This window comes from Magnolia sinica, chromosome 3, assembly GCF_029962835.1.
Source record: "Magnolia sinica isolate HGM2019 chromosome 3, MsV1, whole genome shotgun sequence".
Classification (NCBI taxonomy): Eukaryota; Viridiplantae; Streptophyta; class Magnoliopsida; order Magnoliales; family Magnoliaceae; genus Magnolia; species Magnolia sinica.
In genome coordinates, this window is record NC_080575.1 from 48,208,503 (window position 1) to 48,228,037 (window position 19,535).

The 19,535-nt window shown below is 42.2% G+C and overlaps 1 protein-coding gene across 10 annotated transcripts in view; it reads right to left on the reverse strand.

Moving 5' to 3' along the window:
* Positions 1-19,535, reverse strand: part of LOC131239905 (zinc finger CCCH domain-containing protein 67-like) — a 96,680-nt gene that overhangs the window by 40,734 nt on the left and 36,411 nt on the right. For 5 of the 10 annotated variants that reach the window (XM_058237833.1, XM_058237826.1, XM_058237828.1 and 2 more), the window contains exons 2-4: positions 14,331-14,414; positions 5,766-5,846; positions 2,405-2,485 (exon numbers count right to left, since the gene is read on the reverse strand). In XM_058237833.1, coding sequence (XP_058093816.1) covers positions 2,405-2,485; positions 5,766-5,846; positions 14,331-14,414 — 246 coding nt within the window. Of the gene's footprint in view, positions 1-2,404; positions 2,486-5,765; positions 5,847-13,923; positions 14,018-14,330; positions 14,415-19,535 lie in introns of those variants that run through there. The other 5 variants (XM_058237830.1, XM_058237827.1, XM_058237831.1 and 2 more) reach the window with 3 other exon arrangements.

The following is a 19,535-nucleotide window of genomic DNA, read 5'->3' on the forward strand; positions in this document are numbered from 1 at the left end:
TACCTCTAGAAGACTCGAAGCAGGGATGCACCTTTGATCGGGCAAGAGGGGGAATGGAAATCTCAACATCTGGCAATATTGTATGGTCAACCAGGCGATCAAAACCGTCCATCAAAGGCCCCACAAGGAGATCTGATCCATCCGTCATCTAGCCTAGATCAACGGCCACAATGGGGACCTTACATGCGCACTTGACTCTCTCGACACGTATGAGGACAATGAAACTCCGCTGGCGTACTAAGACCCTAGTGCTCCTTCCCCAACCCGAGCATAGGGAGGTCCTCTGGCGCCTCCATGATTTCCGATGGGCAAAGAATCTACATCCTCCAACTAGTCCAAAATCAGAAACCGACCTTTCCTTATAACAACGGGGATTTTGGAGATAGAGGGACTAAAACGATTTTTCCTAGTCTGTAATCGGGCCCCAGCCCGATTCCATAGCCCAATCGAACTGCAGCACTTCACCAACACAAGAACCCATAACAAGCAGAAATTCCATGCACCAAAGCTGTAACATAATTTCGGTGAAATGATACCAAATGACCGAAGAACCGAAAAGGGAGAATTCCACCCATTTGTAGATAGAGGACACCAGACCTTCCTGGTAACGAGCTCCCAACTTGAGGACACTTTCCATGTTAATGTGTGGCTTCAGGTTGAGAAGAAGCTCCGAGGTACCTAGAGGTTTGAGGCCGAAATCATCCTTTTTGAGTTGACAGCAAGCTTCCAACCATACTCGGATGTCTTCCAAGGAGACTCCCCCTCTGCTAAAGATAACCAGACTGTGATGGTAAAAAGCCACAGCTTTCAAGACCAGAGAGCAGTCCATCTAAATTTCTGGTCCTTCATAATTATCTTATAAACCCGCCCAGAATCTAGGGTTGTCAAGGTTGTCAAAGGCCAAAAGGGGGAGAATCCTTCCTTTGCAGGGCAGCTCTACTGAACGTCATCTTTGAAGGAGCACCCAACCAATGCAGTATTCCCAAGTCTCCAGGGACGAGTGCAAAACTCCTCAAAGGGGGACAGTCGGAGCCAAGGGATTGTAGGGGCAAGTAGCCGAGGGAGTCAGAACTTCCCCTGAGGATTCCACCACTGGACCATATTTGTCCATCTAAACAAATATGTGATGGTTGTTGTAGCCCGATAGATGCAAAAGGGCAATGGCCGAATTAGCCACTTCCATGGAATCCACCCGGACAAAGGCAAAACCCCTTTTTCCCATATTCCTTTCTTTCTAGGAATGACAATCTCTTTGACAACTCTTGCCTTCCGGAAAATTCGAGAGAGCATGTATTCATCCCAATCTGTTGGGATATTGGAAGCAAAAACGGGTTGGAAAGCTCGCACACTTAGAAGTGGCTACCTTGTTCTTTGAGGACTTCTTCCTTGATACCATAGCCCACCCATCCTCCTTCTGTAGAAGTCGTGCCTCTGCGGCAGCTTCTCCCAAAATACCCCGGTGTCCTTTACTGAAATGGCTATTGATTCCTCTCCCTGAGGCTCGAAGACGATCATCCGGGTTGAGAGTATTAGCCTTTTGTGGACCTCCTTCCCCCACATGGACATCTAACTAACGGGAGGAATTTGGCTTGTCAGTGCTTCTGACCATGGTTGGACCTTCGACGATGGCTGGAAGGGTCATCCACTCCATACACCAATGATTCCCCCCTTTTTCTTCACAGACAACGACAACCATACCTTGTCCATGTGGCCCAGCGAGGAAAACTTCCTCACTCGATCTAATTTTCCCTTCCACCTCCGACCAACATTTTTAGCAATGTGATCTCTTTCATAATGACCACTTTCTGAGCAATCTCCTTCATAAAAATGCTTCTCGCTTCAATCCTTAGAACGAGCCCTTTGCTTCTCTCTCTGGAGGGATCTTCTTACATTTCAAGGTCTCCGTAAGGATAGATTTCTGATCATCTCTCAGATGCTGATGCAGATATCTCCTGCTCCTTCCATCTGATCAGCTACGTGTATTGTAGTCGTTGATATAACCAGTCTGTCATCTCCCTTTTAATTAAGCAAACAACCCGAGAGATAGGAGAGGAAGAAGAACCCACCTATCCCAAACTTACCCAATATCGAAGACCACACTTTCCATGAAAACTTGCAATTTTTTACGAACTTTTCATGTTTGTGAATAATTAAATTCATCTAGACCACAAAAGAATCTTGAAAATTCAAACGCTATAAAAAAGCAAAATGGACCCTCAATTGCTTCAAATTGGGCATGAAAAAAGTATAGAACCCGATAGTTTGCATCCATTACTGCCAAGAAAGACAGGCAACAACAGTGTGACAGTTGAAAAACTAACAACAATAACAATCAACACCAGCACCAGCAGCGAGAGAGAGAATAAAATTTAGTGAGATAATCAGCAGAGAGCAAAACACTAACCTTGCACTCTGGCTGCCCTAACCTGGCCTTTTCTTCATCCTCCTTCTCCTTGTCATTTTCCTTTTCCTTGTCCTTACCAAACTATACAAGAAATTAGTTACCATAAAAGAAATGCAAACTCGTCATGTTTCAAAATATTTAACTTCATGTGGACTAAAAAGAATCCCGAAAATTCAATACTATAAAAAAATAATAATAATAATTTTTTAAAAAAAATTAAAAATTAAAAGCAAAATGGACCCTCAAACCAAAACTATAATGCTTCAGATTGGGCGGGATAAAAGCATAATAACTAAAGGGTTGTTTGGTAGGGGTGAATTGGTGTGAATGGGAGCAAGGTAGTTTGGTTGGTGTGAATTGGTGTGAAATGGAATCGATGGAAAATGAAAACTTGCTTTTTGGTGTCTTTTGAAATCACTCTCTTTTGTTGTGAATTGGTGTGAATCGATGGTACATAGAAAGATGGCTTCCTTTCTAAAGGCAGGAGAGTTGCGCGAGTAACAAAGGTGTCACTAAGGTACTAATCCGTCGTATATGTGGCGCACTGATGACACCCCTAAACAATCCATTATCTGATGCATCACTAAAATGACACTAATAGAATGATCCAAATTGTCCAAACGTTGGCCATGTAATGGACGGTTAAAAAAGATTGGCGAGTCATGTTCTCTGAGATTCTTACATTTATGGCCCACCTGAGGCTCGGAATTTCCTCATTTTTGGCCAAAATATATATTTCAATTGGCTTGTTACAATAATTTTGTCAACTTTCACATATGTACACTAATTTGAGGCATTAAAGTTGATTTACTTGATCAAATTCAGGTTCATGTGAATCAAGGTATCTCGTATCGGTATCGGTTGGCGTAACGGTGCCCTCCGATACCGATACGGATACGGGGGTGTAACGGCGATACGGGGGCGTAACGGCCCGTAACGGTGCAAATTTTATTTTTTTGCCAAAAAAATATGAAAAAATATAGATTAAATCCGAAATATTCTAAGCATTCCAAATATGCATTCATTTATAAATTGGAACATGTTTATGGTGGTGTAACGGTCCACTCTTTGGTGAGAAGTTGTATCGGACTGTCTGATGAATTTATGAACCAGATAACCTGAATTTGACTACAAAATTCATATATTTAATTTTCTAAATATCTGATTTATATACTCAACAATTTGATATCATTTTTCCCAATAGTTCTTTAAAAAAATGAAATTAAATTTAGGTAGATGGCGTTGCCAATTTGGGGCTGACTTGGAGGACCAATCCATGCCCCAAATCAACCTCAAATTCATGCAATTTATTGGCATTATCCCACTTATGAATTGGTGGACATTTATTAGAAAGTGAATCATGAAAAAAATAAGGCCCTATTTTAAAAAATAAGCGTCCACAAATTAACAATTAAAAGTATTCAAACAATTTGATTTTGGCATTGTGAGTTGCCAATTATAGTCCATAATTTAATTGGTAAATTTTAAGTTAATACATGTCTCGTGTACAATTTTTTAAGGGCCCGAATTAGGCGGGACTTGGATTGTGAAGTGTAGCACATGAGTGTCAAAGTTTTTGGGCCCCACCTGTGATGAATGTGTTATATCCACACCATCCATCCATTTTGCCAAATAATTTTAGTGCATGGGCCCAAAAATGAGGCAAATCCAAAGCTCAAGTGGACCGCACCATAAGAAACAACAATAATTAAACGTCCACCATTAAAAAAAATTTGGGGGCTACAAAAGTTTTAGATCAAGCTGACATGTGTGTTTTCCCTTCATCCACGTCAGTGTGACCCAATTAACAGGTTAGATGGAAAATAAACATTACAATGGACCCTAAGAAATTTTTAATGGTGAGCATTCTATAACCACTGTTTCCTATGCTGTGGTCCACCTGAGATTTGCATCTTACTAATTTTTTGGATCATGACCTAAAATGATGTGGCAAAATGGATGAACGGCATGGATAAAATACATACATCATGGTGGGGCCCATGTGGCACGTGTACCTTTTATTAACTCGACCCATCAAAGCGTGCTGCGTACGCAGTCCATTCGTTTGACGTCACCAAGTCCTGTGGGTCTGATCATGAGGTATGTGTTATATCTAAACCGTCCATTCATTTGACGAGCTCGTCTTCAGGCTTGACACAAAAAGTAATAAAGATCTAATTATCAAGTGGACCACACTGTAAAAAGCAGTGGGGGATTGAACGTCTACCATTGAAGCCCTTTTTGGGGTCACAGAAGTTTTGGATCAATATGAAATAAAATTTCCCTCTTCATTTAGGTATTTTTGACCTTATGAACAGATTGGATGTAAAATAAACATTATGGTGGGCCCTACAAATTGTTTAACGGTGAAAATCATTATCTCCGCAACTATTTATGGTGTGGTCCAGATGATCTTTGGATATGATTCATTTTTTGGGTAATGTTCTAAAATGAACTCTAAAAATAGATGAACGGTGTAGATATAATAAATACATCACTGTGGGGCCCATGTAACTTTGATTTCCTTTAAACCGTTCATACAACTCGGAGCTCAAGGAGCGTCAGTGCTCGTCTTCGCACGACACGTACCTACAGCAGCGATATAGCTGGTGTGCGATACACCAGCCAATCCGCTTCCATTCTTTTACCGACCGAGACAGAGAGAGAGGGAGAGAGAAATGAGAGGGAAAGAAAGGGAAATGGAGAGAGAAGAAGAAAACGAGAGGGAAAGAAAGAGAAAACAAGAGAGAAGGGGAAAATAAGAGCTGCAGCCGCAGCCCGAGAAGAAAAAGGAGTAAACGAGAGGGGGGGCCGCAGCCGTGGCCGCAGCCCGAGAAGAAGAAGAAGAAGGAAAGAAAAGGAAAAAAAAAAAAAAAGTATGTGTTTTTTTTTCCTTTTTTTTTTTCCCTATTTCCTTTAGGCCCGTAACAGTCGTTACGGGTCCGTAACGGCCGTTACGGTCACAAAATCGGGGGGTGCCTGTTTCGACCCCGTATCGCGTAACGGCCGATACGGCCGTATCGTAACGGATACGAGACACCCTGATGTGAATATACTACAGATTGAAATGCATTCTAATTATAAGTTGCCAAACACAACTTTCAAATTCCAGTGGATTCGAATTACAGGTTGCCAAACATAACTGAGGATTCAAATTCTCATGGATTCCATGGTAATTGTGATTTGGATTCCAATTCACACTTGCCAAACATGTACCCCTTATAGTTTGCAGCCATTACTGTTAAGAAAGGAAGAATGCAACAACAGTGGTGCAACGGGTGAAAAACCAACAACAACAATTCAGCAAAACAAAAGAAATAATTGCATTTAACAAATAATCAACATACAGGAAAATGCTTACCTTGCAATCTGATGGCCCTGACCTTGTCTTTTCTTTATCCTTCTCCTCCTTGTCATTTGCCTTGGCCTTGTCCTTACCAACCTATACAAGAAAATTAGTTCCCCCCAATGACAAATTAAGCACAAACCAAAAGGACTAAGGCATTGAAGCAGTTCAACAATATCAAAGGGGTTACTACATTATTACCAAACAACACACGATTTCCAATAAACAGAGTATAGGCCATAGGGTTTTTTAGTAAATATTCGCTTACATGCCCATAAGTATCAACAGAAGGAATAATCATTACCATGAATTTAAAGAAAATTAGCAAAACTGCATCAAGTCCCATGAGTACAAGAGGGAAAGCAAAATAACAATGACTCGTTGGTGCCCAGTATCATTCATCATCAGTGACACATCTAAGAGATAGTGTGGCAATGTCATTCCAATGTGGGCATGCACCATTCTCTTGGGGAGGTCATGGCTACACATCCATGGGTTAGGTCCTCGGCCGAACCCTCCTTGTGGGCTCCAAATCCATGGGTTCCGCCCCCTCGTGGGCCCCAAATCACATGGGTTCCGCCTCACACGAGCCGCAAATCACATGGGTTCCACGGGCTGCCTACCCTGAGTGTTCCCCCACATCCCACAGGCCACCCCACTTGAGCCCGGTGTGAAAATGCCCCTACATTAATCACCCCCGATGAGGAGTCTCAAACATGAGACCTCCCGCTCTGATACCAATTTGATGCAGGACAATTAACCACTTGCTCTAAAAGCTCGAACTGATAAAGCATGGCGAATTAATCCCTTTATCTCATAGCCTAGGCCCCACATCCATGGGTTAGGTCCTCGGCTGAAACCCCCCTCGTGGGCTCCAAATCCATGGGTTTTGGCCCCCTCGTGGGCCCCAAATCACATGGGTTCCGCGAGCCGCCACCCTGAGTGTGCCCTCACATCCCACAGGCCACCCCACTAAAGCCCAGTGTGAAAATGCCCCTACATTACATGGGCGGAGCAATACTTGTTCCTTGATGTCGCGAAAGAAGATGATCATGCACCAATCATCTTCTTGTTCTTCTTCAAGTACTAATAAAGCCATATTAATTGCAAAAAGCAAAACCAAGGTCGTGGGAGTTCTTTTAAAGTGCATACAGCAGAACTCAAATGACAATGGCGAGAACATCGAGAAGGTTCAAATTTAAGGCAAAATTCTTCTCCAATCAGAGGAGATTGATGCAACTTTGAAGAATAAGAAAGAATGGGTAGGCCAATATAGGAAATACTTATTTTCTGTTAGTTAGTATTTATGCGTGTGCGACTACACAATGTTGTGTAGTCTTGAGGAGCATGCATGTGTTTCTAGTGTTATAATAAAAGGTGCTCTAACACACAAGGAAGCAATTCCCTCTCTATACTCTCCTCTCACACTTTCTCTCTTTCCTTCTTCTATTCTCTTCCCTCCTCTTCTTAAATCTACTCAACTCAAATTAGTATTAGAGCAAGGAACTTTCCGCATTGTTTGAAGGTGTGGGAACTTGATGACGTTAATATCTATACATACCGTACGGACAGTTTCTCATCAGGATGAGCATGATTCGATGTTGCTCGATTTTAGAAGAATTTTGGTGATTTATATGGAATTTTTTGAACTGATTTAAGGTGCATTTGGACCGTTTTTCTTGTCTAGCAAAAAAAAAAAAAAAAAAATTTTTTTTTGCGATTTCTACCAAATCAAAGTATCTTTTGGGGGTTTCTTCATAGGGCGGATCAGTTTTACTGTATTTGGATGTCCATAGAGTTTTTCTTTACCAAGGGAAGGTTTTGGGTGGTCTTTTAAGCCTCACAATAGACTAGTTCTACTTTCGGGTCTTGAGGACCTTGGACATACACCAAGTTCCGTGTATGCGTGATGTGTTATTTCATCTTCGTTTGGTAGTGTATGGTGCTCGACAAGTGAGTCTGTGAAGTTTCTTGTTGTTCGGGTCTCCCCTGCTCTTCCTAGACCCCCAACCGATCATCTAGACATTAGTTTTTTCTGTCTTTCTTTCTTTGTGAAAACCTGACCTTTATATGTTTGGTAATTGCCTTAATTGTGTGAGCACCATTTTGTGTGTTTTGTTGCTTGGGTTTCGTATTTGTGGACCCTAATGGATGACAAAATGTCTTCCGGTCTTGGTATGGGGTCTTCAGAATCTCATCCCTTGTTGATTACAACAATTAAGTTGAAAGGTAATAATTATTTACGGTGGGCTTAGTCTGCCCATTGCCTTACGTAAACCTAGGGGTGTACACGAACCGAGCTAGCTCGATTAGCTCACTTGACTTGACTCGAAAAAGCTGGATTCGACTCAGTTCGAAGCTAAGTTCGAGCCGAGATGAACCGATTTTTTGAGCTCGAAAATGAGTTCGAGTTGGCCCCAGCTCAACTCGACTCGAATCGAATCTAGCTCGAATCGAACCAGTTCGGTGACTCAGTTACTTTGCTATTGATGTTGCTCAACAGGTGTTTGATGAAATGACTCAACCAAGTGTGGCTGGTACCTGAAAGTGTGTAGGTTCTTAGTTCTCTTTCCAATCTATTTATATGCTAATATTGTGTATGAATAAGTCTATGCATGTGAGTTCTTTAGTAATCATTGACATGATTGCATGCATTCTGGTAGCTCATGATCCATCTTCCAGAACTGATTCAAATGGTGAGTGTGCAAACTCTTCTTCGGTCGTCATAATGAATGATGCTAGTCTCTATAGGCACAGCATTTTAAGGATTTTGAAATTTATTTATTTCGTTCTCATTTCGTGCACAAAATTCTGTTCCTTGATAGTAAAGTTTGTAGTGTTTCTTATCTCAGTTTCCAAGGAAGGTATGTACATGAAACAAATACCCTTTTTTATGTTGCTTAGAAGGTGTTTGATAAAATACCTATAAAACCATTGCTTCTGTTTTACAAACAGTGGGATTTTGAAAGTGCAGTCCAGGTGTTTGTGGAAATGCTTCAATGGCGAACTCAGCTCGATCTTGGCTCGAACTCGGCTCGAATTGGCCCGAGCTGCTGACCAAACCAAGTCAAGCTGGCCAGTCAGGCTCAAGGACCGAGCCGAGTTGAGGTCAGCTAGTGGCCGAGCCAAGTCGAGCTGAGGCCAGCTCGACTCGGTTCAACTCGATGTACACCCCAACGTAAACCTTCTCGCTCATTCACAAAGCATTCCATCAATAATTTTGTTTCCTATCAGCATCTTTCACCTTATTTCCAGTTGTTTACAACTTCCATATCCCCTTAATGCAGGGGCATTTCACACCAGGCTAGAGTGGGGTAGCCCATGGGATGCGGGGACACACTCGGGGTGGGCAGCCCATGTGATTTGGGGCCCACGAGCCCATGAGTGGGGTTTAGCCGAGGTCATAACCCATGAGATGTGGGGCCTGGGCTATGGGATAAAGGGATTAATTCGCCATACTCTAACAGTTGAGCTTTTAGAGCAAGTGGTTAATTGTCCTGCATCAAATAGGTATCAAAGCGGGAGGTCTTGTGTTCGAGACTCCTCACCGGGGGTGATTAATGCAGGGGCATTTTCACACTGGGCTCGAGTGGGGTAGCCCGTGGGATGCGGAGACACACTCAGGGTGGGTGACCCATGTGATTTGGGGCCCACGGGGGAGGTCTCGTGTTCGGGACTCCTCACCGGGGGTGATTAATGCAGGGGCATTTCACACCAGGCTCGAGTGGGGTAGCCCGTGGGATACGGGAACACACTCGAGGTGGGCGGCCCACGTGATTTGGGGCCCACGAGCCCACAAGGGGGGTTCGGCTGAGGTCCAAACCCATGAGATGTAGGGCCTGGACTATGAGATAAAGGGATTAATTCGCCATACTCTAACAGTTTGAGCTTTTAGAGCAAGTGGTTAATTGTCCTGAATCACCACCTCTGTTACTCCACACAATTTAAAGGAAGCTTTGAGTAGCCTTGACTGGACTAAGACTATGATAGAAAAAATGTAGGCGCTGGAAAAAAAATACCTTGGAGTTGGTTTTCCTACCTGAGGGAAAACAAACTGTTAGGTGTTGATGGGTTTCCAACCACCAAATATCGTCCAGATGGTTCCATTGATCATTATAAGGCACAATTAGTCGCAAAGGGTTTTACTAAAACAAATAGCGTGGACTTTGCCGTCGAAGTTTATATGGATTAGCCCTCACGGCTCGCCCCTTGCATGTCACTTGAAGAAATCGATTTATGGTTTCAAAAAGTCTCCACATGCCTGGTTTGAAAAGTTCAATTGTGCTCTTCTAGACTTTGAATTTATTCGCAGTAAGGCCAATCATTCTCTACTGATTTGTCATCGACCCATAAGGGTTATGGTGTTGAGTGTCTATGTGGATGACATTGTTTTGTCAAGTCATGATACTGAAAGAATGGTGGCTGTTAAATCTTTCCTCAAGACTCAATTTAAGATTAAAGATCTTGGGACTTCGGTACTTTCAAGGGATTGCAATTGCTCAATCAAAGCTAGGAGTGGTACCATCTCAAAAGAAATATGCCCTTGATCTACTCTCAAAGACAAGGATGCTAGGATGCAAACCTTCTACTATGCCTATGGATACTACTCTGAAACTCAATCTTGGTGATGGTGCTCTCCTTTTTTATCCAGGGATGTATCGTCGCCTGGTTGGCCAACTTATTTATCTCACTATTACCCGACCAGATCTTTCTTATGTTGTGGGTGTTGTTAACCAATTCATGCATACTCCTCGTACCATTCATCTAATGGCAGTCTATCGTATTCTTCGGTATCTCAAGTCAACCCCTAGTAAAGGTATGCTCTTTCAACATCAAGGTCATCTTCATCTTTCTGGTTACTCCGATGCTAACTGTGCCGAAAGTTTACATGATCGAAGGTCTACTTCTAGGTATCATGCTTTCGTAGATGGCAATCTTGTCACCTTGAAGAGTAAGAAGCAATTCGTTATTGCTTGATCTTCTGCCAAAGCTGAGTATAGGATGATGGCTCGTGCAAAATGTGAACTTAATTAGCTTCGAACACTCTTACAGGAACTTGGCTATAATCCTTTGATTCCCATTCCTTTGCACTACAATTATCAGGCAGACATCCACATTGCCAGCAATCTAGTATTTCATGAGCACATGAAGCATATTGAGATCAATTGTCACTTTTTAAGAGAGAAGGTTGTTAATAAAGAAATTGTGACTCCCTTTATTCGCTCTGGGGAACAACTAGCCAATGTCCTTACCAAGTCTGTCAATCGGGATGCCCTTCTCCAGATCACTGGCAAGTTGGGCATGATTAACATCTATGCTCCAACTTGTGGGGGAGTATAGGAAATGCATTGTACTTATTTTCTGTTTATGTGTGTGCATGTACGCAGTGTCTATGCTCCAACTTGTGGGGGAGTATAGGAAATGCATTGTACTTATTTTCTGTTTATGTGGGTGCATGTACGCAGTGTTGTGTGCTCTTAAGGAGCATGTATGTGTGTTTCTAGTGTTATAATAAAAGGTTTTAGGGTTTGTGATTTTAACACACAAGAAAGCAATTCCCTCTCAAAACTCTCCTCTCACACTTCTCTCTTTCCTTCTTCTATTCACTTCTCTCCTCTTCCTAAATCTACTCAACTATTAAGACACCGAACAAGGAATAACTCAGGACCTATGTGGGTCACAACAATCCCCATATGGGCCCATCACATGGCCCAAAAATGGCTCCTAACCATTGTTCGAATTATCCCCGATATTCTCGAAGTATCTCCAATATTATCTCCAACTTGGCGATATCGATAACATTGGCAGTCATACTGATAACACTAGTAGTATAAAAAATTCTGAGTATCAACAATGTATCACTAAGTATCACCAACATATCGATATCGCCAATATTTTCAACTTTGTAAATTCCAAGTGTCACTTGTTTTCAAATCACCACTTTCTCTAAAAGCTCAAGCTGTTAGGGGATAGCGTATCAATGTATATCAAGGGACTTTAACACTCCCCCGCATGTGCGGGATGGAACTCCGCATGGGAACATACTAGGCAAGGGTGGAGGGACAACTCATACCATAAATGGCCCCCCGTGGGAGAATATATTAGGGATGTATATTTGTTGCTCCCGGGATTTGAACACTTGATCATTCGCTTTGATACCATGTCAAATCACCACTTTCTCTAAAAGCTCGAGCCGTCGGGGGCATATCAATGTATATCGGAGGACTTTAACACTTGTATTGCCAATGTATTGCCAATATTTTCGACTATGTAAATTCTAGGTAACACTTGTATCAAAAGTCTATCAACAATATTTCAATAATATCGCCAACATATCAATATCACCAAAAAATTCATTTCAAAATGTTTTTATGGGCACATGGTTGTATATAGTGTTCAATTTGTCGTGAATATTATTGATAATATCTCAATATTATCTTTATCACAACATGTGCGATATCGAGACCACAATCTTTCGTTTCCTTTCCAGTTGTTGATGATTTCTTAGCAAAACATCATGTGTTGTCGATATTTTGCAATATCAACGGATGTTTAGATGGAAGGTTGGATGGATCGTTGGATGGATGGGATAGTTAAACTGATTTCTTACGATGGCACGTGCTTTTAGGCCCCCATTAAATGGAAACTTGTTATGTATGCATTCTTTTAGCAATTTTCTTATTCATAAATATGCAAATATGTATTTTAGCATCTCCTGAAGTTCCACTAAAAATTCCATCATTTTTCCTATGTTTCCTCGCATTTCTAGTTAGTAGCGATATTATAAGCGATATCGATATTGTTTCCACATCCCTGGCCAACAAAACTCGTAGCGATACCGATACTTCGAACATTGCTCCTAACTAACCCCAATTTTTAACACATCCATCCAAGAGAATTTTACAGCATCAAATGGGGATTTCTTAATCTGTTAGGAGGGCTAAAGCAAGGCTGGGGACAGCATCTACTATAAAAAGTGGGCTGTTCAAGTGAGCTTGGAACATTTTTATAGGGCTTGCCTAGTCAATATAGGAGTCTTTATTAATCAAGTAAAGAGTCCAAGGCGTGGTACATGAACAGCTACCATGAAGGGATAAGCTTTCTTTTTTTCTTTTTTTAGGATTAAATCAGTCAATGTGTAGGACTTAATGAGTTTGGCACTATTAATAGGATTTTTTTGTGGATAAGCTTTCTTTTCTTTTTCTTCTTCTTTTTTTCATTTCTTTTTTTTTTTCTTTTTCTTTTTTTCTTTTTTTTTTTTGGATTAAATCGGTCAATGTGTAGGACTCAATGAGGTTGGAACTGTTAATAGGATTATTTTTTTTGTGGATAAGCTTTCTTTTTCTTTTTCTTCTTTTTTTTTTCTAAGGATTAAATCGTCAATGTTAGGACTCAATGAGGTTTGGGACTGTTAATAGGAATTTTTTTTCTAAAGGTAACAGCAATTTTATTAAAAAGCGCCGAGATGGCGCAAAAGCAACAGCCCAGAGGGAAAAGTACAATCCTTCAAAGCATCTATACAATAGGCCCATTCCACTACATATAAAAACACCCTGCATGGGTACAGAGATTTTTGATAGGAAATATTTTTAAGGCTTTTTATCAGCAGTATTGGACCAGTTGTTGTATTTTCTACCTTTTGGGTAGAAACAAGAAAACGTGGAGACATTTAGGAATTTTTGGCTTATTTTTGAGCCCCTAGATTTTGAGGATGAAAGATTCTTCTCCTTCTATTCTTGCCTGCACTTCAGATGCGGTATGATCTGTAGTTTCTTGGATGGCTAAAAATTTCAGGTGGATGCTGACACTGGATCCTAACTTCTGGAAAGTACCCCATCGTTGCTCAAATTTATCCAAATTACTGGAAATTAAGTTTTATTCAGGGATTTTGAGTTCAAGCTTGCAGTCAATTGGTTCTGTTAAAAACCAAGATCAGCTGCATCACGCAGTTTCATTTTCTGTCTAGGATATGCATTAATATATGGAATACCAATATAGCGCATATTCTATCCTAAGGGACACTAAAATAGTATTGTCTGTCTTTTTTTGTGAAAGATAAAATAGCATCGTCTATCAACTGCTCACATAGTTAATGCAATAGTCATGCAGATGCCCATTGAATTATCAAAGATAATTTAAGTGTATAAATACTTGAAATGAAGGAACCACTGACCAAAGAGAAAAGATCTGTATGATGGAAAAGGAGAAGATTATAGATGTTGTGAACGAAATTCCACAAAGGAAGTACAACTGGAATTTTCATAAACCTGTCATGTTTCAGACTAATTAAGTTTCATTTGGATAACAAAAAATCATGAAAAATCAAGACTATACAAATGCACAGTCAACACCAAAAACGAAACTATAATGCTTCAGATTCGGCAAAATAAAAGCACGGTAGAATCCATATAAACCAATAGTTAGCAGCAATAACAATTCTATTAATAAAATATGAGTGCAACAAGCAGTGGTGTGACAGGTAGAAAACAAAAAGAAAAATAAAAACCATAAACTCTTCCTCAGCAAAATGAAAAAGGAAATCAAAATTTTGCAAATAAATGGCATTGAGAAATTGCTAACCTTCCTCTCTAGCTGCCCTGACTTTTCCTCTTCTTTGTCCTTCACCTTTTCAATTTCCTTTTCCTTTTTCTTGTCCTTGCCAACCTATACACAAAATTTAGAACCCCCAAAAATTATTTTATATATATATATATATATATAAAATAAATAAACTTAGCACAGCCAAAAAGCACTTGCAAATCAAAGCAATACAACAAGATCAAAGGGGTAATGACATTATAACAAACTACCCATGATTTACTATAAGCGAAAAAAGAAAGAAAGAAGATATTATAGGAGATCATGTTTTTTTTAGTAAATATTCACATACGTACCCAATTTGACCAACCTATGTTATATGGGGTGGAGTATAAGCAATTAGAGGCAAGTAATGCCTGCCTCTCCCCGTCGTCTGACAACGCCTGAATCAGCGTTTGGCGAAAGTCTCTGGATAGACGCAATGCATCATATATGCTCAGCCAAGCAAGGATCCTTTTCAAGTGGTTCACGACATCACAAGTCACTTTGCTAGCTAGTGGGGCACTGCCACATGGCGTTTCGTTCCCCTAATTTTCTTCATCATGCGAGAATTCCTTATCCCGTGAATTTCCCAGGGCCTTCTCTTGCGTTGTTGCAAAACCCTGCTTTCGCGAAGAGCTGGCTATCTTCTTCCCCGAGCGTAGAGTAACCACCGTTGCTTTACGGGTGCTTTCCGACGGGGAACCAACCAGCTCTATCGCTGACTTAAGAGCACTTACGTTGCAACTTTCATAGCCTTTACCAACATGTGCGTGCGACGCATGTTCATCCTGTTCGATTTTTTCATGCTCGGCCTCTTTATTATGTTCGCTCAAGAACATGCACGACCGAAATGTGTCCCACCCACATAGATACTATGTTTGCTACTGCTTTTCTACTTCTCTCCTTATCTTTCTCTATTACAATTTCGCCCCGATTCATCATTTTCTGAAGTATGTTTTTAATAGCATAGCAATTTTCTATCAGATGGCCGAGCATATAATGATAATAACAATAGTTCTTTTCTATTGTTTTCCTTACATCTTCCGGGCATTTCAGTTAGAGCAACTCGATCATCCCTGCGGCCAATAATTGATTCATCATTGGGAGTACATTTCTCTCTGGAACATGTACCCCTCATGATCATCATATCGTCTGGGTTGCTTATCGGTCATCTTGCCTGTGTAACGGCTCCTCTCTCTTCTGTCATCTTTCTGCCTAACGCGGGGGTCTTCTCTCTTCCTTTCTCTGTTGGCAACATTTGCCGACACCCTACTCGAACCTTGGCGTGTCGTCTCTACCTGAAAGGCGGGCAGGCATCTTTCTAGTCATGGCTTCGAAAGCATGGGCTTTAGTGGCGAGGTAACGGAAAGTTCATATATTAGCACTCGTCAAGCCAAACGCTACTCCTGTTTCCATAGAATTTAGACACATCTTTACTTGTTCTAATTGACCTGTCAACGTGATGCACCCAAGGTCTTCCAACGGTCGATGAACTTCTCAACCAGTTCACCTTCTCGTTGCCGAACAGAAGCCAATTCAGTCAAACTAACGTATCTGTCAGACGAAAAGAAATTTGTTGTTAAGGCATCCTAGCATTTGGTCCCACATACATATAGATTCCGGCGATAGGCTCGAATACCACTTGAATGTTTTTCCTGTCAAAGATGACCCAAACAATCGCAAACAGTATTGTAGGACCGTAGAGAAGTTATGCATGGTAGTGATGAAATGCATCAGGTGTTCCTCCAGCGATCCATCCCCATTAAACTTCTAGAAGTCTAGATACTTGAAATTCGTTAGAAATGGCACATCTTCGATCTCGCAGGGGTACAGCATTCGAAAATGGAATCTACCTGTATGTTCTCTATCTCTTTCTGTTCGGACAGCTTCAGCTACTACTTGTCGGATTTCATCTTGGGTTACTGTGCAAACAGCTGGTGTTGATCCATGCGATCCTACCCTCCGTGGCCGTGACCCTTCCGCTTGCTGCTCGTTACCATTTACAGTGGCCATCATGGGAGGGGCAATAACTTGGGCTATGTTGCGAATCAGTGTTGCCAACGCCTCTCTGAGATTTCTGCATTCTTCCATTAATACAATCTATGCACGAGCCATCTCAGCCAGACGTTCGTCGGTGGATTACGGCTGGGTTTGACTTGTTCCTGCCATGAAAATTGTTGCCTCGCCACTTCTCGATCGCCCGAATATCGAAGGAGAGAGGGAATAAGTCACCATAGGGGAGTTTAAAGAGAGCCACCACTTGACTTGTTAATACTTTCACATGGTCCCGGTGATTCTAGTGATTCTAACCGGGGCATGCCTAGTGTTGATGCTTGCAGAGGCGTCGTCATAACAGATTTTGAAGACAATGGCTCATTTGCCAAGACAGCCTTCCCCTTCTCTTTCTAAGTATGTCGTGGAGAGCTACCGCCGACAGGGCATGAAAGTCCTATGGAGTGAAGAAAACTGTTTCGGTCTGTCCGATATAAAGTGGGAGCGGAGCTAATAAAGGATTGTGCCTTGCGATGTTGCGCGTAACTGGGCCTCTGATTGCCCGCAGTAGGATTGAGCTTCTTGTCATAGGAGATCGATTCTTCCCTCTTGGATGTCACCACTGTCCATTCTTCGTCGTCCTTTTGCGTTGTCGATGAAGCAGAAATCACCCTCGACATTGCACACTGCTTTCTACTTCCGGTCACGACTGATCGAACTTCCCTTGTGACCTTTTTGAGCGGGATTGAATGCTGCTAGCATAATCGACAGAGAATCCGTTGGGCATGAAATAGAAAACCACGTTGATCAGAAGAGAAGTTATTATGAGGGTTAAATCGGGATATATTTTGTTTTAGAGATGAAGAGGGGATGTTCCCGTTGAGAGTCGTCATTTTGGCGCCATTACAGTGCCAGTTGATGACAAGTGTCCTTTAATTATCCTGTTGTTAATATTAAACGTAAATATTCCAACCAAAGATTCTGGGTTTGATCCTCAGCGAAGTCGTCATTTTGTTTCGACTAGAAACAAGTATCAAAAATTGGAATATTCACATTTAATAATAACAAAGGGAAAATCAATGAACAATCATCATCATTTCATTTTCATTAATCCAAATTCTTATTACATCCCTCACATCGCTCTTGATTCTAAAACAAAGTACATTTAATTGAAGTAATTGAGAAAGGTCTAATGATAATTTCGGCAGCATCTCGATTTGTATGGCGCCAGTCACAATGACAGAAGAGTTGTGCGGGTTCGAAACATTGGCTTTACGCCGATATGCGTAGAATATGTGCTTAGGAGAATGAATCCCGGATTAATATGTAAAGATGCACATCAGGTAGCATGTCCAAGACTTATGTTGCACAATCGCGCAAACAGTCCCTATTGCGCAGCCGCGTAACAAGGTCTTCTACTTATCTTCTTCCTTCTCTCATCCCGTGGCGCTCCGCGAAATACCTAAATGCCACAACTCTCAGATTTCAAGACTCTCAAAGATCACTCTGATTTCTCCGGCACTCCTTGCTTGTTAATGCCTCAAATGAGAGAGAGGAGGGGTATTTACAAGCCTCCACACGTGTAACTACCAAATCTACACAACGGAGTGTTGTTGCGCGGTCGCGCATCATACGGACAACAGACCTCTGTCCATACTGAGCAAATTGGCCAATGAAACTCCTTCAATGGGTCCCTTCAGTACGCGGCCGCGCAACTCATCTCTGTTACGTGGTCGCGCAACAAGGCTATCTTAGACAAAAATGCTCGTCTTTTTATGCTCTACCACTCCTGTCTCGAAAGGCCAGTGTCTATTTTGCCCCCATCATGTGCCAGTGATGTCCACACATCTCGATCCCGATCGACGATCTAGCCCCAAAGACGAACAATTAGAATTTGCACTTTCCAACGACTGAGATGGTGCCACGTGATCTTCTCACATCAGCTTCGGCGAGCAAAACATCTTAGACAGGCTTTAAAGCCCTAGAACCGCCAAGAGCTGACGAAGTTAGTCGCTCCATCCCGCCTCCTGACAGTTGTGTAGCTTCAGTCTACGTTCTTAGCTTCCCCCCCACCCAACAACAAAATTACATGTCAATTTCTCGTGCCGTGCAGCTAGGCTCGAATCTCACCCTTCGAAGGAAATCGATTTCGTTTTAACAGCTCATCCAGTTGCTGACATCGCTTATATTAATGACCCTATCAACGTCTCTAGTTTTTTTTTTTTTTTTAATTTTTACAGGATGCATATATATATATATATATATATATATATATATAGAATGAGATTACAGCCATTCAAGCGGGTCCCAACAAAAAGGTAGCGGACCACACATATCATGTACAAGAAAATAAAACCTACACAATACGAAGGCTACCCAGGCCCATTCTGTCGAGGAATATCAGGCCACGAATCTTGGCGGGGAGATCTTCCACGCCATGGAAGAAGGAATCCCCGTGCCTCGCACTCCCTAATCTTGCGAGATCATCCGCAAGGAAGTTGGCCTCCCTAGGGCAGTGAGAAAAGTGAATATCGACAGAATGGGCAAGAGCCTGGATCCTGGAGAGCCAGTACCACAAGGGCCACGAGAGCTTCCTACCCTGGGAGAGTGTAGAAATAATGAAGAGGGAGTCACTGACGACTTCCACTTGGTTGAGACCCCGGCTGGCGCAGAGGGTGAGGCCATCAAGGATGGCACGGATTTCCGGCTGAGTATTGGACCCAAGGCTGTAATGATGGGAGAAGACGAAAAGGGTGTGCCCTGCGGCATCCCTAGCCAGCCCTCCCCCACCCGAGGATCCCGGATTGCCAAGGGCTGAACAGTCAACATTCAATTTGGTCCACCCAGGTTGCGGCGGAGACTATCATACCACTTTAACCATGGGATGCATAGTAGAGGGGGCGGGGATGCGTAAGGCCCGAAGGGCTGCTGAAACCCTAGGGTATGTGGGGTTAGGAGGGGGGAAGGAGCGGGCCAAGCTGGGAGATCCAGAGGTGGATGTTGGAAATGATACCGGTAGTCGAAGTTTCAATGCCTTCAAATTTGGCCGAGTTTCTAGCCCTCCAAAGTTCCCAGAAGATGGAGGGAATCAGGGCAATGAGGGGCCATTTTTTTTGGGGAGGCAGAGACAGTGGCCCACTAGGATATGGCCGTGTTAACTGCGAAAGGGGAGCGGCTCAGGCCAAAGATACTGCCGAAGTGGGCCCAGACCGC